The 17,263-nt window shown below is 37.7% G+C and overlaps 1 protein-coding gene across 4 annotated transcripts in view; it reads right to left on the minus strand.

Moving 5' to 3' along the window:
- Positions 1-16,653, minus strand: part of LOC103149769 (tenascin-like) — a 28,811-nt gene extending 12,158 nt beyond the window's left edge. For 2 of the 4 annotated variants that reach the window (XM_007569076.2, XM_016680168.1), the window contains exons 1-5: positions 16,288-16,653; positions 16,038-16,095; positions 15,647-15,856; positions 11,810-13,270; positions 6,366-6,481 (exon numbers count right to left, since the gene is read on the minus strand). In XM_007569076.2, the coding sequence (XP_007569138.2) occupies positions 6,366-6,481; positions 11,810-13,270; positions 15,647-15,856; positions 16,038-16,095; positions 16,288-16,443 (2,001 nt within the window). In that variant the 5' untranslated portion in view covers positions 16,444-16,653. The remainder of the gene's footprint in view (positions 1-6,365; positions 6,482-11,809; positions 13,271-15,646; positions 15,857-16,037; positions 16,096-16,287) is intronic. The other 2 variants (XM_016680169.1, XM_016680170.1) reach the window with 2 other exon arrangements.
- Between the last annotated feature and the right edge of the window lie 610 nt (positions 16,654-17,263).

The following is a 17,263-nucleotide window of genomic DNA, read 5'->3' on the forward strand; positions in this document are numbered from 1 at the left end:
AAACACGGTTCATATTTTTGGGGGATTGTTTTGTTTTATTAGCCAAGTGTTAATCTTTCCACGATGTTTTAAACAGCCACTTTTTTGTTTTGATTATTTGTTGGAAAGAAAGCCATATGCTGAATTGCATAGGGCTTTGCAATGACAATAAATCTAATTTCATCTAGTTAAGATTACACTACAATGTTTTTTTTTATTTTTTTTATCAGAATGTGGATGTATTTGCAGGGTCTGGATAAGTTCTTCTTGTGCATATGAGGAGAGCAGACCACTCCCCATTAAACATGACTGACCATGAGAGTTTCCTGAAAATCCGTAAGAGATCCATGAAGATTAAGCAGAAAACCTCCTCCGGGACACCCTCGTGTTTTATTATTATGCTGCGTAAGACAGAGGAGTATGTAGCAGCGGCAGCTTATCCACGATGTCTGATACGTTGAGCTTAAAACATCCATGACTCACGCGTTCCCTGTTGGACATTACACGTTTTCAAACATCTCTTTCAAAAATCTTTAAGCAGTGATATGAAAAGATGATGATCTGTTCTTGCATCTCAAAACCGCAACACTTTCCATGAATCCGAAGCTGCAATATTAAATAGTTGCTCAGCTGAGTGCAAATGGCTTTCTAATGAATGGATACCGAGCTGTACTCTAAATGGACACCATCTGGTTGTTAGGTTGGCCACTATGCTGGTTGCCCAGATCAGTGTCCTCGTGTCAAAGCAATTCCATTAATGTCCATAATCATGAGGGTGACATCACTTAAATTGAGGCTTCTAATAAAATCAAGACATGCATTAAAACAGAATCAGCCCTGTGGTGTTAAAGTGTTGGCTCAGTCACAGAGAAACTCCACAAGTCAGGCTTTTTCTTTGTTTGAATGCATTTGCATTACTGCAGTTCACGCTAGGTTGTAAGATATAGTTTGCTCAGTGGTAAATATATTTTTTATTTAAACTTATTGATGATGCTTGAATGTTCTTCTGCTCAAACTGCCAATAGTTTTCCCACTTTTGGTGTTGTTTTAGAGTCTTTGAAAATAAAAAAGGATTCCTATAAAATTTTCCACTGGTGACCACCAGTGGAAACTGGCACCGAGTTAACTATAGTTAAACAAAACTGAATGACCTGCTTCTAATGCAAGACCCATGATCTGTTTTTGCTAAATTTAGCTTTTTGTGATTCATCCACATAAAACTTGAAATTTAGCCTGTAATTTGATTCGAATTAACTTTATTTCATTCAGAAAACCAAATTGTAACTATTCCTTTCCTTTGGCATTACCTTGTTCCACTGAGGAAGCTGATGACTCTTCATCACATGAATACATATATACATGGATATTTTTTGATTACATGAAAGGCTGGAAGTTATTATTCATTGGTCATTCCATACATCTATTCCAAATTAATGGCAAAAATATATACATTTCACCCTAAAAGAGCAGGAGTTTGTGAATCGTTCTGCAGTGCCTTACTACTGAACTGTCTTGAACTGTCTATGGGTTTGCAACAAAAAACACAGTGTTACTGTAAAGAGCAAACTAGTAAAATTTAAAAACAGCTCACAATTACAGCTGTTACAAATTATAGGCTCACAAGGCCTATCTAAAAAACACCCTCCGAGAAGATTTTGAAGGGGGAATGTGGTGGTTACACCCAAAAACGAGATGAGATCAGACATGGAAGATGAGACGCTTCTCTTTTTTAAAGGCCGGCTGTTGCACTACATCGAGGAACAACTTCAAAATATCTTCCAGGAAGCAATAATAGTTTAACAAATTTCTTGATTTTCAAAAAAAATATGTGAATAAAACAACACTAGATCAAGTACACTAAATATAATGCTGCACTGTTGTCTTGGCTTTTCTACATTCATATTGGAAACTTTTAAAGAATATTTATTTCTTGACCCTAAACATATTGATTTCTAGTCCAGCTTTAACTTTTGAGTGTGTTTTATTGTGAACAATATGTGTTCCAGAAATAACAATCAAATGTAATTATGCTTATTACATTTGATAGAATATAAAAGGTTTGATTAATTTTAAGGTCATGATACTTTAACATCGCCGCCTAACATAGACACAGTAAAGTGTCTATGTTTTTAGTGAAAAACTGATCAGATGTCGACAAATGAAAAAGATAAATGTTTTTGTATATGTACAAGACTTTAATATTGTTGTGATGCATAAAAAATATTGAACTGATTAGTGTCTTCAGTAATGTGATGGGGTTATTTATTTAGTTTAAGTCGATGTCTTTTGCAAAACTACTGATTCAATGAGGCTTAGTCTAAAGATGTTCTATAACAAAGCTGTTTGTGCATCAAAAATCATTGCAATTCAAATTTTTGTCTAATTCTTAACTGCATTCAAAATTAGATCAGCAAATTTCTTGTGCTAAAAAGTTCTCCAGTATTTCAGTCCAGTATTGTGCATAAATTTGGAGGGAGATAAGCTATTGTTCCATGTATTCATATAAATCACAGTGCAAGCATGTAACTCTGCAGTCGGAAAGACAGGAGATGTTTATGAAATGCAAAAAGAGCCACCTCTTCATCTCTTTAGCTGTTTTTCCACCTGTTGTATGTGTGATTGGTGTAAAATTAGGTGTAAACTACTTGCATCAGTTACTCTTGGCTTGTAAATTCATGAACTTAGCACAATCTGTCACATAAATATATGCAGGTGTGAAGCAGCCACTGCTGTGAAACATGTGCAACAGATTTGCAGAAAATGGAGCATATTGCATTGTTCTTTAAGTTCCCCAGATTATTTACTCGGAGAAACAAAGCCATCTGGGACTAATGTTATAGAAACATTAGTGTTTCTATAATAGTCCCGTCCCCAGGAAAACCTTTAAATAATCAAAAAAAAAAACTATGGAGTGCTGTGGTGACACAGGGGTAGAGAACAAACATGAGTGGAGGTCTTAGTCCTCGATGCGGCTGCCACAGGCTCAAGTTCTGGCCTAATGACCTTTCTGATGACCTCTCTCTCCCCTCTCAAATAAAGGTATCTAAAGCCAATAAAACCTTAAAAATAAAACAAAAACTATACTGTGATGTCATTTTGTTGCTGTTTGCATTAAAGTCTGATAGGTAAAATAAAACAAAGGAAGATTAACGCTGTAACCAGGACACAGAACAGCAGTAAACACAACTTCTCATGTTGCTAAAAGCTGATCTGTTGTTTGCATGATTCTGCAGAGAGCTTCCAGACTGAAGCTGAATTTTTCCTCGACATTTATCTGTAAACGCCGACGGGTTGAAGAATGTTGTCTTTCTACTTCTTTCTATCCGTGGGTCCTGTCCTGTGTCACAGCTGTGCCTTGGCTGTGATGTCATCTCTCTGGCAGCCACCTTGTTTTTGACAGTGTTTACATATTTCCATAACAACAAGCATCTCACATCTGTATTATTTTTTTTCCCTCTGGAGCAGTTCGCGTCATTCATTACTCTTGTTTTTGACTAAATTGCGCTGGACGTAACCTCTGAGTTCAGAGTTCTTGTCCTCCTGTCTTGAATGATAATTTTAGGATCAATTTAGAGGTGATGAAAGCAAAAAAGGGCAGTCATTGACTAATAGTTTAAACACTGTTAGACACATTGACACAGTCCCAGGATACTAGAACCAGGCTAATAATGACCACATTTTTGGACCATAGATTATGCATAAATGACAAAAAGTGACAGATTTATGTTTAACAGTTAAGCAAAGTTTGATTCCCAACTTCCTGTCATTTTCTGCATATCATCCCCTCTCCCTCTTTGCCCTTCCTGTCAAGATACTAAGGAATCAAAATGTTAAATAAAAATTATACATTTTTTACAGTTGATACTCCTTTTATATTACATGTTATTTATATAGAATAAAATGTCTGTTGATTGGAAATAATTTTAAATCAAAATCTACCAGGGGTATGAATAATTTTAGGCTTAACTTTAGTTAAAGTTAATAGCAGAAGGTTGTATTTGGGTCATCCATCCATCCATTTTCTGGTGTATGTTTTTTCTAAACCTATTTGGAGTCTTAAGTCCTCCATAAAGTCACTGCTGGATTGAATACCTCTTGAAAGTAATCACCATACGTGACAATCACTATGATACGGTTTGCATAGGAAGAAAATGTTCAAAAGGAAATAACATGTGCTGTTTGGTGGTAAAATGTCCAGACCTTGTGCAGTAATCTAAAACAGTGAGTGGCTTCCCTTTCATCTTGGTGACAGTTTTTAATTTAAATAATTTAGAAAAGTGAGGTTAAGAAGCGTTTTCTTTGTTCAGTTGCCTTTTCCGTTTCAGTCACTATGTAGTAATTTTCCACTTTTTTAATGTCCTCTGGAATGGATTCATCACACATGTTTATGAACAAATCATGCTGGACAACAACTAATTGTAATGTACCTAATACACAAGCTGATCTTTAACAGCTGCATAAAAAAACGGCGTACAATCAAGATGTTTGTCAGGTTGTCTCTACAAAAGACAACCTGACTCTATAAAAGAAATTGAGATTGTTTGACAGTTTCAGAAATGTTCACCTCCACACTTATTGTCCTTGGGAATTTAGGAGTCCAGATGATGAAGCACAAAAAATGTTCGGCTGTTCAGGGAAGAACATGTGTGGGAATCTTTGAAAACTTGCTGAATGGAAAACTTCAAAGCATAAATTTGGGTTTACTGCTGGTGGCCGTGAAGTTGAAAAGAGACAGAATCCAAGTCTGTTGTGCAGAGATCATGATCAAAAACACAAAGAAAAAAAATCAACTCCTGCCACCATCAGCCTGAAATATTGGAGAGGTTTTCGGCTCTCCTCTTTCATCAGATCTCAGATGTGTTCTCGTGGACTGTGGTGTGGTAATTTAGGCAACTGTTATAACACGGTGAATTCATTTTCATGTCAGAAAACACGACTTCCATGACTTGAGCTAAATTATATGGATTATCCTCCTAGAAGTGACCATAATTCAACACTACTAGACAGAGAATAATATTAAAACAATGATGCATTGGTAGTTACATGCAAGACATCTCAGTGTGAAACATTGTTTTCATGTTTCTTCTGCAAAATGTTGACCCTATTCTGGCCATTCTGCTTCAAGTTTCAATCTGATGCATTTCAGAGTTGATGACTGTAACAAGTGAGCTACTCTTGCCTCTTTCATAGCAATTCCCATTTTCCTCTGACATCAATTTATCATTTTCATCCACATAAATTCTGCTTCGTGGATACTTTTTTCTGACTCAACCTTCGTGCTATAAAATCTCAGTGGACGGCTCATTTCTGAAATACTCCAAACAATCATTACATGTTGAAAGTCAAAATTACGACCCAAATTTAACGTTTTTGTTGATTGGTTTGCATTAAGTAAGTTATATTCACATATTTTGTTTACCACATGTGCAATAAACAGCATTTTTTACAATGATAACATATTTAATCAATTACAGCTAAACAAAGCATATAGAAATGCTACTGCTTTGGCTATGGGAGCAATACAACGGGAAAAGAGGAGCTTTGAACTTCAGCATCAGACTGAGCTGCTTCATCCAGATTCTGTTGCTATGTTTACTTTTATGTTTCCCGTTACAACCAGAGCAGCAGATGGTTTGATACTGTTTAAGCTGCCAGCATTATCACTAAAGATCCCACCCTTTCAGCATGCTAAATCGTAGACAGCTTCTCTGAGTGACGGGAAATGTCCTAAAATCCTAAAATCGCTCAGGAAATGCAACATGTGTTCTGAGGATAGATGAGGGGCTAGTATTTGGAAACAGGTGATCTGACTGCTGAGCTATTCCTCCTGGAAGAAATACCAGTCTGTTGTTGGCTAAAACAAAAAGCGGACATAAGTTTGATGCGACAAAAGACAAAAAACAAGACCAGGTTCTCTTCTTCCCATACCAACTCTTCACAGTAAACACATCCAGCAACTTCTATTGTGAATCCAAAAGTTTTTCTATTATTATTACCATTATTATTTTCATCTGTCTCAAGTTTCAGATTATTTCAGTTTTTTTTCCTTTCCCTGAAGGACCCTAAAGAGACATCAGATTAAAAAAACAATAATCCTTGATTTGGCTCTAATCTAATAACTCTGAATTATTTCTCAGAATGATATAAGAATGTTAAATGTAGGGAAAGAAACTTTAACGCTATTCAGATATACAGCTTTAAGGTTTTTGTTTTTATTATTATTTTTTTTTCGTAAGGCATGCTTAGTCAAAGGAATGAGCAGTATGAGATCTGATGGAGCAATTCTGTGAATTTCTTAGAAAAATAGAAGAATTATGCACAAAAAACCCCCCACTTTTGGATCATAGACAGACAGAGAGAAATGTAAAAATAGGTTGAGAACTTACCTGGCTGGTAAACGTGATATGATAAGTCTCATACTGAACAGCAGGTTGAGTCCAAATCAAAGTGGCAGAAGAATCTGTGATGTCCTGAACACCCAGCTGAGACACACCCACCATGGCTTAAAGAGAAAACAACAATAACTTGTTCAGAGCAGTTTATGTTCATTCCTCTGTGGCTCTAAATAAAAGGGATTCAAAAACAGGACTTAGCTAAATTAGGTATCCCCATTGATTTAGTTCAGAAATCAATTATTCTGTCATTTAGTTTTGTTGTGCCACTTTGCTTATCATAATGTGTCCTATTTAGGGTTCTGGTCATTTAGCTAATTCGCCACTTAGTACTTTATCAGTTGTAGTAGTTTTGTACTTACCTTATTAAGTCTCTTTCCATCAGACCCTCTATTGGTCAATCAATACCTGTCTTTGGGACATTTTCTACTTTGACATATGGGAAATGAGATAAAGTAATGACTGACTGCCATAGTTGGGATCAGAACAACAATCTATGGGAGAAATGCAAACTAGTCAAAAAAAATTATAATTATACTGGACATGAGCATTTTTTCATCATTCTTCTTCACTATTCTTCAACCAAGTGAAATGACTGGCACCAGTTGATTGCATTGGCAAAAGATTAATAATTTTACTGGTACAAAATGACAAAGAACGAGGGAGAAGCAAAAATGGAAATTAAAAACTGGTGAACAATCAGTTTAACTTGGAGACTTTCTTTTCTACAATGCTGGTGAAAAACCAAACTGCAACAAAAAGGAAACATACTAAAGTTTCAGTATCTCTCCAGCCTGCATTATTTGCTGTTATTTCTTAATGATCCTCTTCTCCATCCTTTAACTTTATACTTTTCTTTAACACAGAAAACACTTCTGGGTCCATAATTCAGTCTCTCTTTAGTATGTATTATCCCTCTTATAACCATTAAAGTTATAAAATCAGATATTGCAATTGTAATTGTATTTTAATCATTTAAAAAATTCTGTTTATGCATTAGATGAACATTTCTTTTCTCATGACTTGTTTTGTAATTGTGTGAAAAGCAGAGTACTGTTTTAAACAGCAATAAATGAGAATCAGGAAACATATTCCCTCTGTAAACACCACCATGGAACAAACTGACCTACAGACATGAATTAGTCCCCTCTAAAAATGTACTTAGATGTCTATCTTTACCAAACACATGTGTCAGTAAATGTATGTATTTGCATTAATCTTCAACTAAATCCTAAATCATCTGCTTCTCAGCACATTGAATATAAAACAGTCAAATCTGACCTGTTTGAAAGGGATACAGTTCAGATGATACAGAGTGGTTTTGTCATTAAGAGTCACATCCAGGGTTATGATTTAAAACTCACCAGGGCCGGGTTTTGGATCATGTGGCTGACATTCCGTCGTTGTATTTTAAATAAAACTGGAAATACGCAGATACTTTTACCAGGAGTTGGTTGAATCCAAACCCAGAATAGAGTGAATGTAAAAAAATGAATAATCAGGGGTGCAATAAACATCTCCAGTCATGTGGCTGAGGCAAAAAATATAGACTGTACCCCATCACACTGGACTGATCTACCAGAATAATGGATGGACTAGCAATGCTAACTTCATGCTAAAGCTGCAACCACTTGATGCCAACATTGAGCTGGTAGAACCCCAACTAATTATTGCAACACTGCTGGGTGTGAATATTGGCAAGAAGAAGAAATAAACAATCTTTTATCTCCATACCTATAAATGTAGTGCCACAACTAGGCTTCTTTACAGAGAGGAGTACACACACCTCCAAATTGCACATGTAAGTTTACTGCTCAGAACGAGAGGAGCTGCAGACTGCACATCAAATGTAAAATGCATTTATCAAGCTGAGAAGCCGTGGAGCTGCTGATCAAACTGATACAAACTCTGCTTCTTCTTCCACAGCTAGTCAGAAACGTTTGGAGCTGCAGATACTCCCTTATATGGAGAAACGTTTCAGATTGTAAAGAGGCATTCCAGTAGATACATAATACCAGTAACCTTTTGTTAGAAATCAAGAGTGCAGCACCCTCATGCTGGCTATTTATTTTGCTCATATTTCCACAAATTCTTCAGCTCTCCACACCTACAGAGGACAGATTCAACATCTGTGAAGAATAACTTCACCCAAAGTGCCATCAACTGATTATTGCACTAATTTAGTTCCTTTCACAACTTTAGTGCATTCTAAAAGTTTAGGATCTCTAAACGGTGGAGCCCCCCACTGATGAATAACTGAACAAAACGATGGCTTACTGAGATAATAATTCACAGACTTGTTTTACTGCAGCAAGGCCCTCATAAAAAGAACTGAAAACTCACCACTAACAGAGTATGATGTAATATTCCCCTAAGCAATTATCCAAATCCAACATGAAGATCACTGAAATCTGAAGCAGTTTTTTTTAATCATTCTCCAGTGTCTTCATTACTTTAAATATGTGAAATTCTGGTTAAAAAGCAACCAGATGTACATTTACACCAAGTTTCCGCAGGGAAACAAGTGGGAAAACAGAGACGTCAATCTATTTATTGTCTCTTCCCATTTTGGTAAATATTGAATGAATGAAATGTATATGTAAATATTTTTGAGTGAACATATGAAATAATTCTGATGTTCTAAAAGGGTTCAATCAAGAGTGAATCAATAAAAAATGTGACATTTTCACAAACCAATAAAATCCAGAATTTCTCTAACTTTTTAAACTCCTAACAAAAATCCAAAAACGAATGAAAAAAATCTTGTGAACTAGGATTCGGTTGCGAGTGGCCCCACTGCTCTCATTATCCATTTTCAAGGATTTGGTTAGAAATGCTTAATGTGTTTCCAGAGGGTTGGTGGGATAAACTCTCCATGTGATGAAGATGGCTCCATGAAAGAATCTAATGTCTGGAGCTGAAATCCTTCCTCAAAAAATTTACAAAATTGATTTGGAACTGTTGAACATGCACTAAATAAATAAAGAAAAATATATTCATAATTTATCTGTCAGCTGTGTATGTGAACAAGTTTGTTGTCTACAGTTAGGATTGTGTAAAAAAGTGGATGTGACCTAATAAGTCTCTCTATGTCTTTAGGGAATGTGGTGAAAAGCAGAAAGAGCTGCTCAACCATGGAAACATCCAGGCAAGAACCACTAATGTCCAATATAGTCCAAAACAAAAAGAAGGGTTTGTTAACTGCAATGTTATCTTATTGAAAGATCCAGTCACTGTCATACAGATGAGGCCCTCTGTCAAATAGGGAGGCCTGATGCAACATCTCCACATAACAAGATGTAGTCACAACCTGGAGCGCTATTGTTTACTTAAGGTGAAGATCTCCAGAATCCTATTCACTGTGCTGCATAAAATAAACATCTCCAGCAAGATCTTTTTGTCATGCCAGTTTTATTGGAAACATTCAGGACAGCCTAGTTGTTTTCTTTCTTGTGAGAATAAAACATTTTTATAAGGGAGGACCAAGCCTTGGACTTAGGCTGCAATCAGCATAACAAGTTCAGGCTGAAAATCTGACTCTCTTCATACACTTTAAGCCTTCTTCTGCTCAGCACAAGTAAAACTCTGAGATCCACACTTGAATTTATCTGAGACATATTTTTAAAAATGTTTAATTTTTAATGCATCTAACCATGGCACCAATTGAGCTTCGTAAAAGGACTTTGCTTGTGCAGCTCAACAACCATGAAGCTTTCAAAGGCAGGAATTTGTTTTTTTTTCTTTTACATCAGGTCAAACAAATGTGAATGTCTGTTAGAAAATGACAGCCATTTATTCTCTGGTTGTGACTTTTACTAGACCTATAGTCTGAACCGTTTCATCATCTACTCAACAGTATGTTGGAATTTAAATGCAGTTTTTTGTAGTTTAGCAACTCTTTATTTAGTATTTTGTTTCCATTTGTTCTTTTTGCTTTTTTACACCATTTATAAATGTTTTTGCCACCTGGTTACTGATTTAAACCAAACCTGTAACTGATCTTTCAAAACGCTCTACTGCATATTTAGCTAAACTTTGTCTGCTTGTCTTGTTATTTAGTAAATATGCTTGTGTATTTGCATATAGTTAGGATTACATTCAAACACTACATTACACTCAAATACCTAAAAATAAGTGTGACAGGCTGGACATTTTTTGTGTAAATGTGAAACTTTATCTTGAACAACTATCAAAGGTCAGTGTATAGTTATGTCTTAAAATGTAAGCTTCTTCTTCAGCATTCTTTCCAATGTTTTATGCAGTTGGCCAAGTGTTGATTTTCTTTTCTTTGAGACCGAAGTACTTTTGCACAAATTACAACAACAAATTACATGGAAAGTTTATGCTACCCACTTAGTTTTTCCACCAGAGGACTCTAGATTGTGGGGGATCCCTCCATTAAGTCCTGTAAATGCTTGCACACATTTGGAGAAGCACATTACACACTGAAACACACTCATGTCTTGTGTCAGACTCGAGCATTGCAAACACCCATTACACAGGAGTATGAGGCATTTTTATGGGCAGTAGGTCTTGGTTCTGCTCCACTGTTAATGAAACAGTTCCGTCAGTGGAATGATTGCAGCTTTAACCAGCTCCATGAGCGCTTAGGTGCTAACACACCCTGGCAACATCCCTCGAAAACAACAACAGCAAGAAAGTGCAACGGCACGGGATCAAAGTAACCTGGCTGATGATGATACAAATTTATTCTGGAGCAGAAGGAATTAGGAATTGCAAAATTTGTTGTAGAGAAATTTTGAGGGAAAACAATGTCTGTTGATGTTTGCTCCTTTGCCTAGACGTAAGGTTTCTCACTTTGGATACAAAAGAATTAAAACGTTAAACCTTTTGGTTAGTTTCCTCTTTACACAAGGAATATTAACATGCAATTTCAGAAAGAATGCAGGAAACAAAATATATACATTTGCCTGTCAGTGATTTAATTTGGACTTGATCCCTTTCAGTGCAACCACATAGATGAGTTGTGTGCCAAGTAAAACAGTCTTTCCATTGAGTGTAACTTGCCATGTGCATAAAGAACATCTGATGAAAGATTGATTGTAATGGTGAGGGGTTCTAACTTTTCCCTTAATTGCCCTTGGGCTAAAGCTCTATGTCTCCTGACATCAGGTTGATCATGAGAAGGGTGAGGAATCAGATATATTAGCAAAGAAAAGTGCAGCCATACTAAGGCCTCTTCACACTATTTTAAGGAATTGTAGTAATGAGACCTTTTATCACTAAATGCCTAATCTAAAAAGACTTGGCTCAATATTGGGGAGAATCCCTCTTTTTACTGGTCATTTCCATGAAGGAGGAAAAAAAAACCTTGTACTGTTCCTTGTTTTCTCACACCAAAACCTGCTCTTTAATGTCTTCCTTAAAAAGACATTAAGGAAGACTTATATTTATAGATTACAGTGACTCTGACTTACCAATGTTACAGTTTGGCCCAGTCATGCCCTCTTTGCACTGGCTGCAGTCCGGTCCAGTAAATCCTCGCCGGCAAACACACTGTCCTTTGATGCATCGCCCTTTGTTGCTGCAGTCATTGGGACAACCTCTAATAGAACAGTCCGGTCCGGTGAACGGGACATCACAAATACACTTCCCATTCACACATCTCCCAAGGTTGTTGCAGTTGTTGGGGCAACCTTTTTCAGAGCAGTCTTCACCAGTGAATCCCTCATTACAAACACATTGTCCATCGATGCAGCGCCCCCTGTTTTTGCAGTTCTCGGGGCAAGCATACTCGGAACAATCATCGCCAGAGAAGCCGCTCTCACAGACGCATCGGCCATCAACACATGTTCCACGATTGCTGCAGTTATCGGGGCAGGTTTTCTCGGAGCAGTCTGCACCTGTGAAACCATTGTCACAAACACACTGGCCATTAACACAGCGCCCCCTGTTGTTGCAGTTTCCAGGACAGGCGATCTCAGTGCAGTCAGTACCGGTGAACCCGTTGTCACAGACACATTTTCCATCTACACATCTCCCACGGTCGTTACAGTCATTAGGGCATGCTCTTTCCTGGCAGTCCTTGCCAGTGAAGCCATCATGACAAACGCATTTGCCATTAACACAGCGCCCCCTGTTGTTGCAGTTTCCAGGACAGGAAACCTCAGAGCAGTCATGACCAGTGGAACCGGAGTCACAAACGCATTTGCCATCGACACAGCGCCCTCTGTTGTTGCAGTTTCCAGGACAAGTGACCTCAGAGCAGTCAGGTCCAGTGGAACCGGAGTCACAAATGCATTTGCCATTAACACAGCGCCCCCTGTTGTTGCAGTTTCCAGGACAGGTGACCTCAGAGCAGTCAGGTCCAGTGGAACCGGAGTCACAGATGCATTTGCCATTAACACAGCGCCCCCTGTTGTTGCAGTTTCCAGGACAGGTGACCTCAGAGCAGTCACGACCGGTGGAGCCCGAGTCGCAGACGCATTTACCATTGACACAGCGCCCCCTGTTGTTGCAGTTTCCAGGACAGCCCCTTTTGGAACAATCTGGACCTGTGAATCCAGTGTTACACACGCACTGGCCATTAACACAGCGTCCTCTTCTGTTGCAGTTTTTAGGACAAGATTCTTCAGAACAACTCGGACCTGTGGAACCAGCGTTGCATACACACTTGCCGTTCACACACTTCCCACGATTGCTGCAGTTGTCTGGGCAGGCTTTCTGGGAGCAGTCGGGACCAGAGAAACCAGGGTCACACACACACTCTCCATTCACGCACCTCCCGTGGTCTTTACAGCTCCTGGGACAGCCGGACTCACTGCAGTCCGGACCGCTGTAGCCTGGAAAGCAGACACACTTGCCATCCACACAGCGACCCTGATCACTGCACTCATTGGGACATTCCTCCTTTTCTGGTTTTATGGAGCAGCCAGCACCTAAAGGAAATGGATATACCCAGGCAAAGGTTTCTGTTAGATTTGTCGAATAAAGTTGAACAAATGCAAAAATATATGAATATATATATATGTACAAATGTATTTATATATAATTTTATGTCCTGTATAACCTACAAGTGTGCTATACACTTCATGACCGGGATTCAGCAAACTAGGAGATATCCACTCCGATGATGACCATTAAATGTGATTTAGCTGACTTGATATGCCAGTTGATTTAACAGTTGCATATAATCACACATCCTGTTAAACTTCTTGACCTTTGGAGATAGGCAATGGCTCCCTCCCAAACCTCTCCAGACAAGCAGTTATAGACAACAGGTGGATGTATTAATCTTTTAAATGTCATTTTAAAAGATTAAAACAAAGCAAGAAATGATTGATAAATGTCAAGGCATTAGCCTTTTTTAAATCAAGGTTACCAACAATTGGGGAGGGTATTAAAAGTAAGTGATCGTATTTCACTTATTTAGATTCAGTTCGGATGAAAAATGAGTTGGAATGTGTCTTGCATGAGTTACATGAAACATTATGTTGTGCATTAGGATTTTTTCTTGGGGTGGAGGTCTAATTTTCTACAATTAAGCTGCATACAACCGCCTTGTTTTGTGTGATGAGGCATTTGTGTGTGTGTAATTATAAATACTACATATAGAGGACCACTGCTCCTCTTTTTTTTTTTGCTAGCCTTCTAGGATTTACTAGTTAGAAAGGTACAGTGTGAATTAAGTTTTGGCTAAAGTTAGGCTTAGAAATAGACTAGTAATGCTTATGGTAAATTACTACAATGAACGGAAGTCTATGCAAAGTCCTCAGTTTGTATAGAAGTACAAGGAAGATGTGTGTGTGGGTGTGTGTGTATCTGCTGTTGAAGCTGAGGGTGGAGGAACTCCACTGGTGTGAGAAGAGACTGAGATCACAGTGGGCAACGAACTGAGGGGTAACACACTTTACACACTCACACACAGCAGCAGCAGATCAAGTTGTGTTTCCATAACCTCACAGTACATTTACTTAAATCCTTTCCTGAAGACTAACTCAAACCTAAACTACAACCCAATTAAAAGTTTTGCTTCTAAGCCAAAATCAAGCAAAGTGGGTAATAAACTGAACTGTATTAGCTCATCGCTTGATTTCTGGCAGTTTATCATGTTCTCAGTCAAATACTTCAGCAAGAATTTGGCCATAAATTAAGCTATAGTTTTTAAAGGTCTACTTTATCTTTTCGATGACAAATGTGCTACAAAAAAATGGATAGAAAACATTTTTGATCAATCATGACTGTGTTTTTAAATCTAGATTACTAAATTATCTACAATAATAGATGACCAAGTAAGGATTATTACTTTAAGACTTATTTTGGTAGCTTTAACATTTGACTTAAATATTTTAACTGATTTTTTTAAGTTAAGAGCTCAACCAAGTTTGCAAGGTCAAACACAAAATCTATTAGGTTAGAAATAAATTCCGGTTGGGTTGATTAGGAAAATTAAAATAAACCTCATCATAAGCATTTCATTGCTCTCCACTTACATTCCAGACTTTTTTTTTCTTTCAGAGATTGTTAAACTTTATAGCTGCATAAAATAAATACAACTTGGTTTACTAAGCCTTTTTAAATTTGTGCGTGAGACTGTAAAGTATTCTGGAAGGATCAATAAGCCAAATTGTTCTAGCTTCATTGGTGGCCTCACAAATAAAAAATACACTTCATATGTGAGGCCAGGATCAAAGATTCAGATGTTACAACAATATAACTTATGTTTCTGAAAAAACTATAACTCTGTATCTAAAGTTAGAAACATCTCTCCAATCCGTTGTTTATAACCTTCTATCTAGCCTGGAGCCCATCTGCAGCAGCCATTAGGTGTGAGGTTGGGTACACACTGGGCAGGGTGCCAGTATTTTGAAATAAAAACATATTTTCTTGTTTGTTTAACAAAAGGAGTTTGTCCACTTGTTGATCATGTGACTCGTATGATGGAAAACAAGTGTTTCCATGGCAGTTTTGAGAAACAAGACAATTTTGAATAAGGCCAAAAAAACACCTATCCTCCTAGAGCCAAAACGAGCTGTTCCCATTAAGTGAGTTTGTTTTCCTAATGTCAGATTTAAGGTCAATAGAAACACATTTAGTCATGCCAATTTGCAGCCAAACAGGTAAGCGATAAAAAACACAAACTAGTGTTTTGTGTAAAATAGCTCAATATAACAAGAGAAGATTAAGAAATGAATTACTTTTGACCTGTGAACACATTATTTTGTATCCAACCCCACTTTTCTTAAACAGAACATTTGACTGTTAAAATGTTAAAATTAAAATTTGAGTCTTGGAAAAAAATCAACCCAGCCGACCTTTGCTCTCTGAGGTGCAGCAGTTTCCTCCAGTTTCTCCACACTTCCCCCGAAGGTCAGACACTTCCCGCTCCAGACTTTCTAATCGCTCCCGCAAGGAAGTAAAGTCTGCATCGCATCCACAAGACCCAGAACCTGACCCTGATGGAACCAGTTTGATCTTATGGGTCAGAACCAGGGGAGAGCCAGGTACCAGATCAATTTCTTTACCTGAGGAGAAACATTTGGGAAACGCAAACATAACTGTGATGACTTAAAATAAAGGGGTAAGAAAAACATAGCTTATCATGATATTGTGGTGAAGAATATTAAAAATCTGTTCTTCAACCAATTATATGCACTGTTGTCATAGTGTTAAATATACAGCAGATGCCAAATTAATTAGTATTACCTCCTTGGCTCACATCAGATGAATCCCCCTGAGAGGAACACCCCTCAGAGATCACCACCTGTAACAACAGCACCTGGTTAAACTATCAGAAGATGTATTTTATTGTTGGAATTTCCCCTGTATAAATGCATTTCACACAACTGCACAAATATAAGGGCTGCTGGTTTGTCAATCCATCCTAAAATCTTAATCTAATTACTTCTGTGCTTCTGTTCTGTGGCCACTGAGAGTTGGCAATAACTTAAATCACCTTGATGGCGTCCTGGTCAGCATCCCTCGGTGTTCTTTCACCTCTGACCTGTAGCTCCTTGGAGGTTGATGGGGTCAGGATGGCTGGTCCAGCCAGAAGAATCAGGATGAGGGAGGGGAAGAGGGGAAGCATTACTGGGAACAGACTGGAATCCATTCCAATGGTTAGTGGGAGGAAAAGGGAAAGGAAAGCTGTTGGACAGTTCAGGAAAACCAAGCTCTTTGATTGATCTGGACCTTCTTTTTTCAGGTTCTTTCAGACTATTATCGCCTGCAGGACAGGGAACTCTCAGCTGCTGTCACTTTGCCTCAGCCGGGCTCTTCATAGGTGATGACGTCTATCGTCTTCTTCTCTCCAAGAACTTTCCACCTGGAAGAGAACCAGAAACACAGATTAAAGGTCACGTTAAATTTCATATTAGCTCAGCAGACATTACATTAATTAACACAAATGGGGACCATTAGTTGTTTATGGGCCTGTTAGAGTTGCATGTCGGCCAATGAACCCCATTCAGTTGTCCTATGTCTGGCTTACACACATGCAGAATGCAGCAGACGACTGGCATAATGAGCAGATGTTTTCCACAGCTGTTGATTATTTGAGTCAATTTACATATTTTATTTAAAAGATTTGGTGACAAAGTTTCCATTTTAAGATGCATGAAATGCTTCTCCTTAAAATGACCAAAATTATACTGAATTGCATGTGTAAACCTTAACAAGCTGAAACACATTTGTACTCTAAGCCAATAAACTTTGGGTAAAACTAAAAATCTGTGTTGAACTTTTTCTCTCTTATGAAAACAGGCAAAGAAAAGGGATTAGGAATAGATTTACACCTTTTGTCAGATTTTTGGGCATATATAGGTCTGACTCACTGTTATTTTCTATCCTGTGGGGGGAAAAACAAGCTGCAATATTAGCCCCTTTTATGATTCAAATAATATCTTCCCAACTTCTGAGTTGCATCAAAAAAC

Source organism: Poecilia formosa, unplaced genomic scaffold (assembly GCF_000485575.1).
Source record: "Poecilia formosa unplaced genomic scaffold, Poecilia_formosa-5.1.2 Scaffold235, whole genome shotgun sequence".
Classification (NCBI taxonomy): domain Eukaryota; kingdom Metazoa; phylum Chordata; class Actinopteri; order Cyprinodontiformes; family Poeciliidae; genus Poecilia; species Poecilia formosa.